Below are 16725 nucleotides of genomic sequence, written 5' to 3' on the forward strand. Positions count from 1 at the left end.
AATAATGAGATAAAATCCATCTCACTTTATCTCATTAAGACTTGATAATAATGTGCTATATTTATGTGTTTCCACATTCCTACAGCCATCACTGACAATCAGACAGATATCCAAGATATCCAGGGGTTTTTTTATATAAAACATGACACTAACATCTGTAAACTTGAAGGAGATAAATGCATTGAGGGTTGTTTGTTTTTTTTTCTTTGGCGAATACAAATTGTCTTGGCCTTTCAGTTTTATTGAAAGATGTTTGCAAAAGAAACAAAAAGTAGATTTGCCTCTGAGGGAAACATGAAAAGTATGTTAGAGAACAATGAAGTTAACTACCTGGGAACCTGAATCCATTTACAACTGCAAGCAGATGTGCTTTACACAGGCAGAGGAAAATATGATTTACAAGTGGATGTTTTTGATAGGATGCTCTTTCTGTCAAATGATCATGCTAATTTTGACTCATTTGCAACTTGATCTCCCATTTCTTACGAAAAGTCAGGTTACTTCAACTATACAAGGGACAAGGATAAGATTTAAGTAGAATTTAAAATATCAAAAATGTTTTTACTAATTAAAACTTAGGTATTGATGTTCTTCCAGCATCAAGCTTTGAGTGCCTTCAAGGGTTGGAGTAGTGCCTGTGAGCCATATCTTTTCATCTACTAGATCTACTTGTCCTTTTCTAAAGCAAAACTAGACTCCCCAGTCAGTTCTTCCCCCATATTCAGGGAGGCTTCTGCCTTCCTTCATACCCAGCAAGCAACAATTGCTATAAAAAAGGCCTTTAAGAGGCCTTAAAGTGTTACCTTTAAGAAACAAATATTAGCAATAAGATAAATAACAGGGCTTCAAACTGTTCCACACAATTCACTAGTGAGGCTATGCAGGATTCCTGAGAGCTGTCTCTTTGTTGTGCTCACTCCTCCTTCCCCAGAACATTTGGGCACAGATCCCTTTCTTAGACCTAAGCAAGAGCCTGATGTGTCAAGGATCTTCCAGAATTCTATATATTTCTGTTTTTTCCTCCTTGAAACAGCAGTAGCTGTACATCACTGCCAGAACTGAAATAAAGTAGCAAGATACTATCTGGTGTCAAAATCAAAACGTTATCTCAGTTTCTAGAGAAAAGGGAGGAAAGTATTAGCCAAAGAGATAAAACTTATTCTTTTTAAAGAGACAGATGCTGATCTTCAGCTCTCCTGGAAATAAAATTAAACTTAGTATCAAAAGCTCTTAACCAAAATTTCTTTTCCTCTTTGTTTTATTTTTTTTTTTTAAACTCATGTAGGACTGGAAATTTGAGTTTTTATTAAGCAAACTTTAATACAGGAGTTATAAACGAGGGTACTAATGAAAGGATATCTGCAGTTATTCACCTCCTGTGATACACTTCAACTCTTACTTTCCTCCAGTAATAAATATTTTACAGGATGTTTGAGTTTGAGCTTTGAGTTTGAAGAAAAACAACTTTTCCCCCTTCTGCTGCTCTATGCCCAAGCCATTATCCTCAGTGGTTTTCCTTCCATCCTGAGGCATATCTGTGCCTGTGAGGAGTACACAAGAGAAGTGGAGTTTCAGAATATAATTCTGCATCCACAACAGCTAAAAATGGGCCATGCAGGAGCTGCTTGGGGGATCCCTTCTGCTCTCTTCAATCATGTCTAAGCAGACATGACTGACTCTGAGGGGAGTCAATGTGGAAAAATTCACTGAGGTGACAGAAAAGTGAGCTGTATTTACCCTGAGCCAAAAGAACTGTCCAACAGCACATAGACTGGTGCATTTGGAAAGATTACCATCTTTATTCCTTTTCTTCATCACTCCAACTCATGAAGCCATAAATGAAAATAGGTTTAAACATGTCCAGATAATCTTTCCTGGTTTCCAGGTTATTTACATTTTACCTGAGTGATATACTGTAAGTGTGTCTAGAGACTGCTATATTTAAATGGATCATTTCTTCCAGACCTTTTCTCTTATTTTCAACTTACATGACTATGAAAACAAAACCCCAGCAAACCAAAACCTGACCATTCACAGAGCTCATTATATCAGTATATCAGAAATATGCTGGACTACATTACTCTTCTGAAAGTCCATACAGGTCAGTTCAATCTGGAGGGGGTGCTTTTTGATTCAAAAAAAAGCACTTTATTACTGTCTGAAAATTCTCTAGAAGATGTTCTCTGAAGGAATTATTTCAAAGAGGAAGACAATTGTTCGAAAGACTGTGGTTAGTCTGAAAAGTCATTTTGCAAACAATCAGAAATTAATGGAAAAAAAAGAGATTTCCTCCTGACAGTAAAATTATTATTGTTTGTACCCAGGAGTTCTATAAACGTTTCACTCCCAAGGGACAAAACTGTTTCTGTGACTTATTCTAGAATGCACAATAAGTGCATGGCAAAACTCAGAAACAGATTATCTTCAGTTCCACTCTGCTAATACAAAATATTTATTGTGGCAGAACAATGGGATAGCCTGCTATTATTCATGAAGCAGATCATCCAAGACAAGGGAAAAAATAGGTTATACCACATAAGCTCCAAAACTGCAGATCCTCAATATTTTGCCTGAATAATCAGGCTTTCCAAAATCTACCAGTACCCATATTTCTTAGAATAAAATTAATGCTTTATTTGGTGAAACACTTTAACGTATAAAAATGTACTTTCAGTGGAAGGTCTTAATCATTCTGATTTTGTTGATTCTTGTAGGCTTCATCTGGCAGTCTAAGTTTATTCAAAACAATATATAAATGGAGTTAATCCAAAATCCAGATAAAACTAAAATTAAACTGTAGTCCAGTTTGAGATGAACAAAGACCCCTTCTGTGTGGCCTAACCCATGTTCACTCATTCCTTCCCACAACACTTTCAGAAGTGTGTATTATAGATGACCCTTTGTAGTTGGGTGAATTTGGCCTTCTAGGACAAACTCTAACAGGGATGAAATTTGTCTTACTATTTCTGATTCAACTTTTGGCACTCTGAATCAGTGCCTAAATTAAAAAAAAATATAAAGCCTAATAAAGAAACCAGTGTTCATAAAATGCTAAATAGAATGATTAAATCCTTTCCCAGAGTGAAAAAACAGATGTAGTGGGCAAACAGGTTGGTCAAACAAATTGGATACTTAAATGTGAATGAAATGGAAGGTCACCTATAGCTTTAAAGCTGTTCAATACTGCAAGAAGGAAGATATTGTTATTTGACAATATTGGAAGTTTATATTCATTACTTGTCTTAAGAAATCTAACAAAAATTTATAATTTTAAAACATTATTTACTGTGTGATTAAGGTATTTGAGCTAACTGCAGCTGCATATCAATATATACAGAAATATTCAGAGGTTATTTATTTACTGTCAATGAACTAGGGAGGAATTTTTGATCAATTAAATCAGTAGCAGCATTAGTACGCTAGTCAGGCACGGGATGTAGCCAGGACTGCACAAAACAGCCTCTACTCCCCATCCTGCATCTCCACCGTGTCAGTAGTCAGCCTACACCATGGGCCAGGAGCCCAAGCATCCTCAACTGGTGAACTCCATAAATTTCAGTTGAGCTAATGCTAGTTTTGCTGAACAAATTTCCAGAATGTGTGTAATACCACATGGCCTTGCCTGGGAGGAGGAGAGGTTACCTCTCTGGACGAAATTTGTGCTTGTGTGGTCTCTGAAGATCCCAGCGCTGACACTCCTTGCCTGTCTCGGTGTGATCCATTGGCCCTCTGTAACTCTCTCCATTGCAGGTCATGCATTCAACTAGGAAAAAAACAGATACTAGTCATGTAATACACTGATGGCTTATACCACAAAAAAGAAAAAAAACCCAAAAAAAAAAAAAAAAAACCAAAAAAAAAAAACAAAACCAAAGAAATCATCATCAACAACAATGACAAAATCCAAAGTGCCCCTACTCTTATATCACGATACCAACCTAAAGAGGTATTAATAAGTGGTATCTTTATATTGGATTGGTATGTGTAATGTCCTTTGGAATATAATTGTGTCTCTTAGCCCTAACCCAGATGCTTAAATTTGATATCACTTTATAGGACACCTGCAGTTTTGAAGCAGCTAGAGGGGAGCTACTAGAGGCATTCATGCTCCTAACAGTCTTTTACTGACCTGACTTATGTTACTGAGAGAGAAAGACACATTGCTAAGGAAGAAGCATTTTTTGAAGGTGATACTATCAAATTAAGCACCTTTTTTTTTTTTTTTTCTAAATCTCTCTAAGTCACAGTATAATTACAAGACAAGATCAAGTACAGAATATTGGAGGAATCCCAATTTCAGTGCAGTACAGTATGTCTCTTTATATACCCAGCACTTTCAGCTATGTATGATACTGTATCTTGTTGATGATAATGGGTTTTGGCAGCTTAAACTAAGATACATTTTCAGTCCTGGTTTGGGAAAGTGGGTAGGGGGCATGGATGGAAAGTGGGCAAAATTTACCAAAGAAATTTCAAAGAATTGTTGAACAAAATTTAGAATTAAATGTCTGAAAATATAAAACAATTTCACCACAATTATCTACTGACAAATTATCTACAGACAAACTGCTCAAATACTCCCTAATTACAAAAATTGTAAGGAAGGATCATTAGAAAATACTATTTTATGGAATTACAGATATCACAAAACATTAGCTACCAAAGACTTCATCCTAAAGTGAGCTCTAGGTCAAGTATCCTATTTGAAGTACACATAAGTTAATCTTTAAATGATAGATTTCAACAAATTCTCAAGCTCTTTGTAAATCATTCTATTCCTCCTTCTCTTCCTCTCTCTGTCCCTCTTTCCCTCCCTGTCTCCCTCCCTCACTCCCTCCCTCTCTCCCTCTCCCTTTCCTCAGGACAGCTTAGTTATTGCATGTGACATGTGAGCAGGAAAATTAAAGGCATCCTATCTTGAAGATTTAAATAGGTTGATTGACTGGAACTGAATTGGCTGATTAGCAAGATATAAGAGCTTCATTTGGAGGTGAACATAACTTAAAAGTCAACAAATGCAATGGTGCATATAAGTGTCTTTCAAATTCTGTAACTTGAAAATCAAATGGGGTTGGATTTGCAAAGAGTTATACTTATTTACAGTATTTATTCAAAAAGCAAAATGCATGCTTATCTTAAGCTTTCATCTTGTAATCCAGCATCTATATTTTCATCAAAAAGAAGACGAAAAGCTGATTTTACCATGGAATGGCACTAGATGATTTTATCACATGGTAATACTGAAATTGTTAATGGATTCACTATGGACTAGACAAGCAGAAAAAAAGGGTCACATTTCTGTGATCAGCACAACTTAATTGTTCAAGCTCCTCCACAACCTGAAAAAAGCTGCTGAGCCTGAAACCTGGAACATCACAAGATCTCCTCTTCCTCTATCAACTTGTTTTCTTGCCATACGAGTTACTCTCGCTGAGAAATCACCTATTCCTTCTCTAAAGGCGGTGGGCGAGCGATTGCTGGGAGCTGTGTGCAGCTGTGCCAGCTGTGCTGGTTACCTTCCGAGCAGAGGGGGATGTCACACACTTCGTGCCGTGTCTCCGGGCTGGTGGTGAAGCACCACGGGCCTCCCTCCTCCCCTCGGGGGTTCCGGCAGTAGTTTTCCCTCAGGTCTTTTCCCCGATAGCTCGAAGGCAAAAAGCTAGTTTTAAAATGACAATCATTACAGTATAAGAGCATGCAAACGTTGGGGTTAATCATACTATTTTTACAAACAGTTAGAAACAATCACATTTCTGCTTCCTTCTCCCTCCACCCTGCCTAAGCAAATGCACACACCCAAATATCTGTCCATACACAAACACACATCTTCAGTTGGGATTGCTCAACCTAAATGGCCTAAATCTGGGACAATTTGTCTAGCCCATAGCGTGCTCTAGAGAGTTTTACTCCCATCCCTCAGCTGTCCAGAGCCAGCTATCTAGGGCAGAGCCAGAGGCAGTCACACACGCCCTGCCAGCCTGTGCTGTGCTCTCCTTCAGGAGCTCTGGGTGCAAAGGGCTGGACTGGGTCTGTAGCCAGGTGAGGCTTGTCTTACCTGTGCATGTTGGCACATACAGCAGCTCCAGCTGGGCTGAGATCACCTACTTTGAGAAACCCATAGCAGAGAAGCCTCTGCATCCCTGGTCAGGCAGCAGCAAGGACTGATCAGCAGCAGCATGCAGGTGTGACCAAGGCTGAGCTAAACCTCACTGAGAGGCTTTCACTGCCTGAAACTGGGGGCTGCTTTGCATTTCAGCACAAGAGATTTCCCTAGGTGCCATTTTAGCTGGGTTCCTTCATGTACTGCCACAAGCCCCACTGTTGTCACTTTAGGTTTGCTATTTACAGACTCACTCATAATTGCATTGTATAGGTTCACAAATTTAACAGCACCCCAGGTGACTCAAAGTGTCCAGAGTCAAGATGTTTTCTTCTCAGATATCTGTAAAACTATGTGCTTAAATCTAGAGGAACAATGTCATACACAGTGACACACACATACTTTATATAGATATTTAAATATTTACACATGAAAGTAATGCTAGCTTATTTACCCCACAAAATAAGGAGCAGCTAACCCCATAATAAGGAACCCAACCTCAGAGCTGGTCTGTTCAATGCTCATGACCCCATTCAGGCTGCACATCGCAGACTCAGCCAGTGGCATTTCTTTTTCTGTTACACTGCAGCGATGCTAAACAACAGCTAAATCTCTAGAGTTAGAAAACACCTTAAAATCAGAGATCTGTCTCATGAAGGTTTTTTTGTGATTTGAAGTACTAGGCTAAATATATAGGGGATCATGTAAAACTTGTAACTGAGCTTAATTATTTATTTAATTTTTGAAATTTTTAAGATTTTTTTCCCTTTTTTTAATGAGTATTTAAGTTTATATAAATAACGCACCTTTTATTCTGAAAATATCTAATATTTTTTTAGTGTTTTGAGAGAGAGAAGCAAGGAGAAAATTCTGACATGTGACATTTAATTCAAGTTTTATTCCTATTAATGAAATACTTGAACTAACTGAAGTAAAAAATAACTTTATTAACCACATTGTGATTCTAGTCAATGCAATGTGGAAGCATTACATAGAAGTGCTTTTTTGGTTTTGGTGCTTGAAGAAATTGATTTTGTGTCAATCTTGCTGCCTCTAAGATTGGTGTTTCTTCTGTTCTCTTACAATGTAAGTATCTCAAACTTTTTTTACTTAAAGACCCCCAGGCAAACATTTTTGATGGGACATTCCAACCTGTGTACTGATTAAATTGGTGTCAGTGCGTGTTAGAATATTCTGTTTAACTTTTCTGTTCATTAGAAAATATAGGAAAAAGGCATCTCAAACTATATCAGATATGGTGTAAGAGCATTAAAAAAACAAGAAGTTTAATGAGTAGCACTAAAAATTCTAAATGAGTAGCAAGATGGGTCAGATATACAACTGGCTTCAACAGGTACTGAAGCAAAACTCTTAGAGAGGAAAAGATGAGTTGCAGTAGAGATCTTACCCAGAAATGGAAGAAAGGGCTACTCCTATAACTGATGATTTAGTTCATCTACATTAGGTAAGGAAAAAAGAGAAAAAGCCAAAAACTGAAGCCAGTAAGGGTAATGGTAAAAACAGATTCAACCACAAAAAAGCCATGGAAACTAGCCAAAAGTCTATGAAGCACTGGTCTTCTCTTTGACCATTTCTCTTTGAGAACGTTTTACATTGGATTTTTTAAATTTAAAACTTAAGAGTCTTAAAATCTATACTAGGATGGAAATGACAATAATAGAAAGTAGGGTTTTGCTGGGAATCTCTGTGTTCTGTTGGAATACAAATAAATAAAAATATGACTTGCTAGGTTTAAGCAAAAGTTTAAGGGTTCAAGCTATTGCAATTCTTCCTAGAAATATAATTAAAAATCATTAAAATGCATTTCTCCCTTAAATATGAAGAAGGGATTTATTTTCCAATGGCACTTTGTGATAATCAGCTGTTGAGAAAAACTGACCTAAAAAGCTAAATCTTTTGTACTAATAAGTTCCAAACACACCACTACTGTCTGCTTCTTCCCACCTCCTTCATGTCTCTGATGATGAAATCATATTTTCTGATGTTGAAAAACAAAATTAGCATGCAGCCACCTCATTTATCCGGTGACCTTTGAAAAATTAAACTTATTGCACAAGGCAGGAGAAGAGTCACTCTCATAAAATTCATCATAGAAGAGTAGCTGTCCAAATGAATTGGATAAAACTGTGTATGCTGTGTATTAAAATGCAATTTAGTGATAATTTGTGCAATCCAGATACTTTACTTTCTCAAATTATATAAAGTCACATGCATATTATGTAGAATAAATGCTCATCTTTGCTTTGGTTATAATGAGTTCGAATTCTTTCACTTCTGAATGGTGAAGATATATACTTCAAGGTGTTGAGTCTCAAGAAGTCATTTTGGAATCTGGTGGTATTTATGGTAGGCTCCCAGTTAAGAACAGGTCTGGTCCCAAACTAAAAAGCAGACACTGCTGTCCATACTGTAAGAGCCAAGTCCAGTAAGTCCAAGCCTGAGGCTCAGCTTTGTAACACATCATAAGAGGGCAGAACTCAACTACCCTTTGTCTTTTAATGTTGTTCCAAGATATCCTCTTGCACACTGGATTGATTTGGTCAGGACAGGACTGAGCAGTGCACAGCCCAGTTCCTCACCAGTGATCTCCAGTTTGGCTCCTCCTAAACAAATTGCTGTCCCTGGGAGTTTGGAGCAAAAGATAGCAATGTGGACAGCAAGCTTATGGGTGGAAGGAAATTTTGGTTTTGTCTCTTGAAGTTTTATTATCTGAATGGCTAAAGCCAGTACAAAAATGTTTAAAGATAAGTGGTTAAAGAGTAGACCAGTACTTTGTAGTCCTTTTACTGGTTTTTGGGAACATTTGCTAGGGATGAATCTGTTTTTACCATTACTCTTACTGGCTTCAGATTTTGGCTTTCTTCTCTTTTTCCTTAGCCAACAGAGTTCAGCTAGATTTACTCTCAAGGTAGAGGTTTGGTCTCAGTTTCTCATTGTACCAGGTCCTAATCTGAAAAGATAAGTCCTGTACATGCTCCCTCATTCTTTAGTTATTGCTTGTATGATCTGAAACTAAGGATTTCAAAAGCCTCATCATTCCTTTCCATGAATTTGTTGCCTGGTCCAAGTGCTCCATAGAGTTTAAGATGTTCTATAAGTAACAGAGAATTGACAGAATCTATGCAAAATATACTTACAATATTATACACTAAGCAAACAGGTGGCCTAATATCCCTGCTTCCTATCAATGTTTTCAAAATTTCTTGTTTCTTGGTAGTCAATTAGAAAACAGTGATGAACTTCCAGACCCTGGGCTGAAATAGTGCAGATGTTTTGTTTCTACCAGTAGCTAAGAGATCAAAAGGACCTAAACAGCTAAAAACCCCCCAACACAGGAAAGAAAGAGATACAGACACACAGGCTGGCATGAAGTGAGAACTTTTTGGAGAAAGTCCAAGATATGGATTTTCTGGGATTTGGAGAATGGCATCTCTTGGAGAAAGGCAAGAATATACCTAAGAGATTTGGTTGTCTAAGGTTAGTTTTCCCATAAATTCCTATGCTTTATGGAAGCTGTCTGGGCACTATTCCCATTGTCTCTGCTCCTGAACTCTTACCTGTGCTCATGGGGGATCATTGAATTCCAGGCCTGACACTGGATACCACTTTTGGTAACAGATATTGTTCCTTTATAGTCTGCTCCTTTTCCAATGATACAATTTCTGACATAATCTATTGAAGCAAAAGAGAAGAAAATTAGGGTCTTGATTAACATATTCAAAGCTAAAGCTCATAATCTGTTTTCACATAAAATTAACATATTTATTAGCCTTTACATACTTAATTTTTCAAAATACTACATATTTGTTGACATACACGTCTGTCTTTTTTTTTTTTTTTTTTTTTTTTTTTTTTTTTTTAATATTGATCACTATCTGACCCCCCAAAAGAAAAATCCTGGAAATGTTTCCAATCTGATGTATCTGATTGAACAACACTCCATGTCTGAGGACTTGAGTATCCTACTCATTAATGAAGTAAATAAGAGCAATATTAAGTAATAAATGGTAGCTCATAAAACCAAGGTGCTCAGTAGAAAACTGAAGTACAAAACTGTAACTAGTATATATGATGGTACATATGTAAATATGTAGATTGGAAAACTGACCAACAGCAAGTATGTAGAGAAATTTGCATGACAGAAAACCCACGATTATGTGCAAATAAAACTGTAGGATGCAGTTTTCAAAATGCATAAAAACACCCATGCCCAGGATGTTCCTACAGCCAAAAAATCACTGACTGACCTCGGGCTTTTTTTTTCCCTCCCTAGCTGGAAAAACAAAATCTGTAAATAAATCAGTTACCCTTCTTTTCATACAGATCAAACGCATGGTCTTGCTTCTTTCTCACACCATTTGTCAAGCTGTTGAAGGATAACCAATGGCACCGTTTTGTAACTCTGTCATAAGCAAAGGCCCTGCAAAGAAAATCTGGATGAGAAAAAAATCTCTGTGTGGTTTATAATAATGACACATGGCCTGCCAAGGAGCATGCAATGACATCAGATTTATTTTTACTGGGAAAGTCAGAGAAACAGTCCAAATTACTATTTAAACCCACAACTGTGCTGACAAGAGCAAAGAAACAAAGAAATTAAATTGATGTGGTCATTACATTAAATACCAGTTTGGTTGTTCACACTAATCTAAAAGTTCCCTTGTCATTAAAGATCTTTATTTTAAAACTTAGATAAATGTGACTGAGACAGCATTTGTGTCCTCAGTTATGCTGCTCTCTGGGAAAAAAAACCATGAGGACAGAAACATAATCTTTGCTATGCTTACAATATGTCTCTGTAATAGTTAGGTGTCTCACACTGATGGACTGAGCAAAATTCAAGCACAAGGAATCTGTTTCTTGCCTACAACAACTGGCCTGTTTAAAAACAAGATTATTTTTATTTTAATTAATAAAATAAACTGTGATAGTGTACCTAGAGTTTGTCCTTACTCACTTTAGTGTAAGTTGTTTTGGTTTTTTTTTCTCTTATTTTTAACTGCTTCCTAGGAGTGACTACGATGCGTGCTGAATTGGCCAGATATGGGGGAGGGCAAAAAAAACAATATCACAGGGTAAAACCACTTTCTTTCAATACCTGAAATGAAAAATGCAGACCTTTTTCTCTTATTACAGTTTTGAAAGAATAGTCTTTAACTATAGGTAAGATATTTTAAAGGATTTTAAAACCAAAATTGACCGCCTTGGAGGGAGCAAGTTATTCCATAAAGAAATAAAAAAAAATATACTGGTGTTTTTTCCTTAGCTTTTCATTTGAACCAAATAACAAATAATTGACATTGTTTCCTCTAGCCTAACAGAAAATCTACATTTTTGTCATTCATCCCGTACCTTCTGAGATATTTTTTTCTGATCCAAGAAGGCATTTTAACACTATTTGATAATATCCAAGAGTTGCACAGATTTCTTACACTTCATCCATTCTTTGGCTATGCCATATTCTTCAGCACTGCATTCTCCAAAAAAACTTCCTTGATCTTCATTTAATTCACCACACAAGCTTTCCGTGTGAGATCTTGCTGGCTTCAGTTAAAAATGCTACAAGATCCTATCCAATCTCCCCAGTCTTCTCTCTTTCAAACATCTTCTTCATTATCGTTTCCATCACCAAACAGATTTTTCATCCAACTGCTCTCTCTACTCTGTTGACTCCAAATCCTTCCAACCTGCTAACCTTCATCCCTCTGCCCTTGTGCAGCCTTCTGTTCTCTTCTGGCTGATTCTCAAATCTGAGCATATCCAAGTGCCTCTAACTCCATCACTCACAAAAATATCCTTGACCTTTCCTGCCTTTCCAATTACATTCTCGTTTCCGCTCCTCCCTGCTAAAGTGGGAATGCAGAATGCACTGTTTACAAACTATTCTTTCAGTTTTTGCCTTTCAGTTGCCTTTTGGTTTCTTTCCAGTTTGGCTTCAACCACTTCTGCACATAAAAGTTTGTAAAAATCTTTTCTTGGACCCAAATCTGAAGGGTTTTTATACCTCCAAAGTCAACATATTTGAGCAAATTCTTGGACTTTCTTCTACTGATACTGCCGATCACAACAATTTTTTTTTTCTCTTTGCACTGGGATAGCCTGTAGATTTTCTGCAGATTTTGGTTTTCTTATCAGGTACTGAAATTCTGTTGTCTATATTGAAATCCCTTCCTGTGTAAATACAGACACTCTGAGCTGATAAAAAAGGACAAGACAGTGACAAGTTTGCAGCTAAGGAAGTGACACACCTGCAAAAGTCACCTGTATAGCAAATAAAATAGTAATTATATTGATTGTTTTTCATCCATAGTAATTGTAGTGGGAAAAACTGCAAGGATGACTGTAGGAAAACAGAGGAAGTAATGGATTACAAAGGATAGTGAAACAAAGGAATAGAACAGCTCAGTAGCAGCTTGATAAAACTGATAGGGAAGGCAGAAAATGAGGCACAGAGATTTATGAAGTCAAAAACACAGAGTAAGTGGATCTAAGGAGTTCTTTTATGGAGGATTTTAGGAATAATGTTATGACAAAGAAACAAGTCTAAATAAGGATCTTGTAACTCAGAAATGAACAAGATCTGTGCAAGCACGACAGCAAGGGAATAGAGGAAATATCTCTTTTGAAAAGTGACATGCATTAGCTTCAACAAAAAAAGTGTTAGAGTAAAAACCAGCAAGGATAAATGATTAGCCAATAAAATACTCAGAATTTACTTGCAAATGATACATAAACATATAATGAAGAAATAGAAAGCTGTCTTAATTTCCTTCCCCCTTCACAAAATAAGGAGCACCTGAACCTTTACAAGTCTGTAGTGACTGAAATCTGCTACTTTTACCACTTTCTGGCAAAAAAAAAGCCAAACACTGTTCCTGCTTGTGTACCTCACAGTGCACAGACACAGATGCTGTTGCTCCCAGTGCTATTGTCACAATGTTATAAAGTAATTCCATTTTTAATTCTTACATAAAGCTTGCATACAGAAAATAAAACATCAATGCTGTGACCCAAGCAATAAAGAACTGCTGCATGGATATGAAGTATAAGAATCAAGCCATGAAAATGTCAATAATCATAGAAAATTTCCAGTCTCATATTTCAAGCATTTAAAATGTCATTTTGTGTTACTTCTTATTTTAGAATGCTCCCACAGCAGGCAGGAAGCTAATTGGTTTTCGTTTAAGTTGGCAACAAATTTCACCTTGTAGTAACCATGTGCTGATATGAAGCTAAAGACTGGGATCCTATGAATAAAAGGGAAACATTAGTAAACACTAGATCCTTTATAAGGGAACACTTGTAAAATGTGTGTTTACAGTAGCATCAAAGAACAGTTCACACCACAACAGGACCCATATGGGGCCAAAAGGGAAACCACAAGAATGTTCTGAGATCCCAGAAAAGAAAATCCCATGCACTCAGTGCATAGTGGTAGCACAGGCAAGACCTCATCACCTACACCTCTACTGCTAAAGCAGGTTTTCAGCACCTTCTGTGCTAAAAGCCCACCAGAAAAACAGGAATTTAGAGATCATCAGGATCTGTAATTCTTCTCCATATTCAGTGCAAAGTAATTGCACAACAGATTGCCATTCTGTTATCTGTGAGCAGGGCTTTTCCAAGCTGTACTTTCAAAAGTCCCTCATGTCTCTTCTGTGTTGTATTGATTCATTAAAGGGGAAATTGCCACCTAAGATATCCATCAGACACTGTCTCAAAAAAAAAAAAATCTATAAAACATGAAAGCATTTTAAAAATTCTGAGATTCTAGATTAATTTTATTATAAAAAACAATTATTATGTTGCTTTTCATTTTCAGAACACAAAAGATAGCATCCAGAGCAACTACAAGTAGCTTGAGAAGGTTTTCCTAAACTGATGCTAGAATACAGAATTGTTGTTTGCTTGGCATTATTCAGAATTTGTTTTATAATATGATAATTAATTTTGCAATACTCCTTGTTGCTGCTCATCAGAACTCAAGGGTGTCTTGCTGTATTGAATATCAACCTGATCCTCTTGGCAATGACTGCAATGGGAGCTCTGCTGATAGGGAAAGGAGTGGCTTGTACCACGTGAAAAATGTTAGTGCCTGGAAAATATTTTTATCTGAAAAAAGTTAATTCTGCTCATTATTTACACATACAAACAGAGACAGAATGATACAAACAAGATGTTGCAACAATGGAATCAAAGGTTTAAGGAAAAATTTAATCACAGTTAAGAATCTTCTCTACCAAGGAAGAACTCTTGTTGGCACATTTCATCCAGCTTCCATTTGTACCAATTGTCAAAAGTGTTTTGTATTTCAAGTTCAGGCTCACATTTAGCCCAGTACTCCACTCCCCAAGTCATCCACTCTCTCCAAGATCCTTCTGCATTCATGGCCTTTTATTGATTGCTAAAGGTCCAGACTGAGAGGCCAGGGGGATCAGAGAAGTCAAACATGTCAGTAAAATGATAGTGATTTGTTCCAAAAAACAGTAGAGAATATGTACAAGGCAGACAAGCAACCAGTTGCATGATGTTTCTAAGAGACAGCAGATGCTGAAGGACAGTTATCCACAGCCCAGGTTTGATTCCGTTTATCAGGTTTGCAGTACTTGCCAGTGAGCTTCAGCAGTGAGTGTATCTGTGCTCCTTGTGTGAGGTTCTCATTGATTTCAGCAGGAGTAATGTGCATAGAACGGAGACAGAGTATGGCCTGAAGTGGTGCTGAGATACTGCAGCTGTGATGTGTGACAACAACCATTTTATGAGAAACATAAAAATCTCAGAAATGCTCACCTAATGCTGCATTGCAGCCCAAGTCATCTGCATCTTAACAGGAGTACATTTTTTCAGCTATGTTATGGAAAAGATTACAGATTAGACAAGCTAAGAAGACAGACAACTCAGATGAAGCCTCAGAAAAGACTGACACTCACTGGACATGTAGAGCAAGATCACTGCAATAAAAAATCACAATCTTTAGGTTGTTCTTGGTACAAGCTACCACTGAGGACAATTACAGAGAGATCTTTGATCAAAGGTTATTATACAAGTTTTCTTAGGGGGAAAAAACCAAAAAGAGATACATAACTTACTTGCAAGTGAAGGAAAGGCCCTTGCTCCTGCTGCATCTCTTTGCACATTGCTCTGTGGAATTTAACAGCTTTGTTTTTACTTCCAGTGTTTTGTTTACTTTAATGAGCATCAATTCTCCTGTTTTTTTGAAGTCATGAAGAGGATTTCTCTTTTTTCCTTTACCCTCTAAAAAACAAGCAAAGAAGAAAAAAAAACCAAAAACACATTGTTAAGAAAAATGTTGAGATTAAAGATAGCATTAGATATGGATAACATTTTCTAGGAATTACAGCATCTTCAGTACCTTAAGCATAGAGAATCTCACAAAAATAGGCTATAAGCATATACTGCAGAAGAATTGATTATTTTAGACAGTGATTTATTTCCATTTTTAAAACCAAAATGGTAGGAAATATAGCAAAACCAGTTTCAAATAAAGACTTGCATAATGCTGTAAAATGGTAAAAGGAAAGTTTGAAAATTTCTCACCATTCACAAATTTTTTTCAGAACCTGCAAAATATGCCTGATAATTATCTGAGATAATTATGAAGTATGAAAAACTCAAGTTGAAAAAGATTATTACTTGCTGAATGCAAAAAACTGTTCGTAATGTATTTATCACAAATTGTGAAGAGAAGTGGATTCTCAAAGTGACACAGAATAATAATTTCTCCTCTCACTCCAATGATGTCTCAGTGTGAGTGTTGTGTCTAGTCTGACTGACTAGAGTTGCTAGCTCATAAAAAAAATTATAAGGTCTAACAGAGGCCATAGCATGGAAACAGTCTGCAGTGTTGCAAAGATTCCTGCAAAGATGAACACAATGATCTTGTTTCCATGTCTCTGTTGAAAGGCCCAGAGGAAGAGGTATAAAATGGAGAGAGGAAGATTGGCTAGAGATGTTTGGCTAAAGTGCAAGAGGAAAGGTCTTTGATATCTGCAAGAAAATTCCAGAGTTTTCTCAATATTTATTTATATTTTTACTTCGAATTCCATGAAAACCAATCTGCCAGTGAAGGCTACTCCATTGTCTGTGAAGACAGATGAGCACATCTGGAGAGTAACTGTCCCTATTCTGTCAGATGAGTTAACACAGGGAGAATAAATTGCCCTGTGGATCTATTTCTCCTTTTTCACTCAGTGATCCCAGATGATCTTTTTGGATTAGATGGCTTATCCACGTAAGGTTAGGTGAATAAATTCCTCCCTAGTTTACAAAGTAGATAATAGTATTTTCCATAACTTATTTCCATGTAACTGTATTCACAGCTGTCCTTTCATTTTTCTCTACAGACTCTGCAACAATAATAGAACACAAATGTTCTGGTTCAATTTATTAAATTTCGTCAGAGTTTTTCCAATAGATAAAACTTCAGCCTAGTGCACTGGATAGATCCTCATGCACTTGCAGGCTGCCCTTAGCCCAGTGAAGTGTTGCTTGGTGCACTCTGCAGAAGCTCAGAGTAACTGTAAATTGCAATAGCTGAGGCTCTGGAGGAGTTACTGACAGCTCCACATACTGAAAAACCAAGG

The 16725-nt window shown here is 36.9% G+C and overlaps 1 protein-coding gene across 3 annotated transcripts in view; it reads right to left on the bottom strand.

Annotated features, from left to right (window-relative positions):
- The window catches only part of HGF (hepatocyte growth factor), a 56795-nt gene that overhangs the window by 29215 nt on the left and 10855 nt on the right, over positions 1 to 16725 (bottom strand). For 2 of the 3 annotated variants that reach the window (XM_056516418.1, XM_056516420.1), the window contains exons 2-6: positions 15211 to 15376; positions 10429 to 10541; positions 9679 to 9793; positions 5517 to 5659; positions 3643 to 3763 (exon numbers count right to left, since the gene is read on the bottom strand). In XM_056516418.1, coding sequence (XP_056372393.1) covers positions 3643 to 3763; positions 5517 to 5659; positions 9679 to 9793; positions 10429 to 10541; positions 15211 to 15376 — 658 coding nt within the window. The remainder of the gene's footprint in view (positions 1 to 3642; positions 3764 to 5516; positions 5660 to 9678; positions 9794 to 10428; positions 10542 to 15210; positions 15377 to 16725) is intronic. The other variant, XM_056516419.1, reaches the window with a different exon arrangement.

This window comes from Oenanthe melanoleuca, chromosome 1A (genome assembly GCF_029582105.1).
Source record: "Oenanthe melanoleuca isolate GR-GAL-2019-014 chromosome 1A, OMel1.0, whole genome shotgun sequence".
NCBI lineage: Eukaryota > Metazoa > Chordata > Aves > Passeriformes > Muscicapidae > Oenanthe > Oenanthe melanoleuca.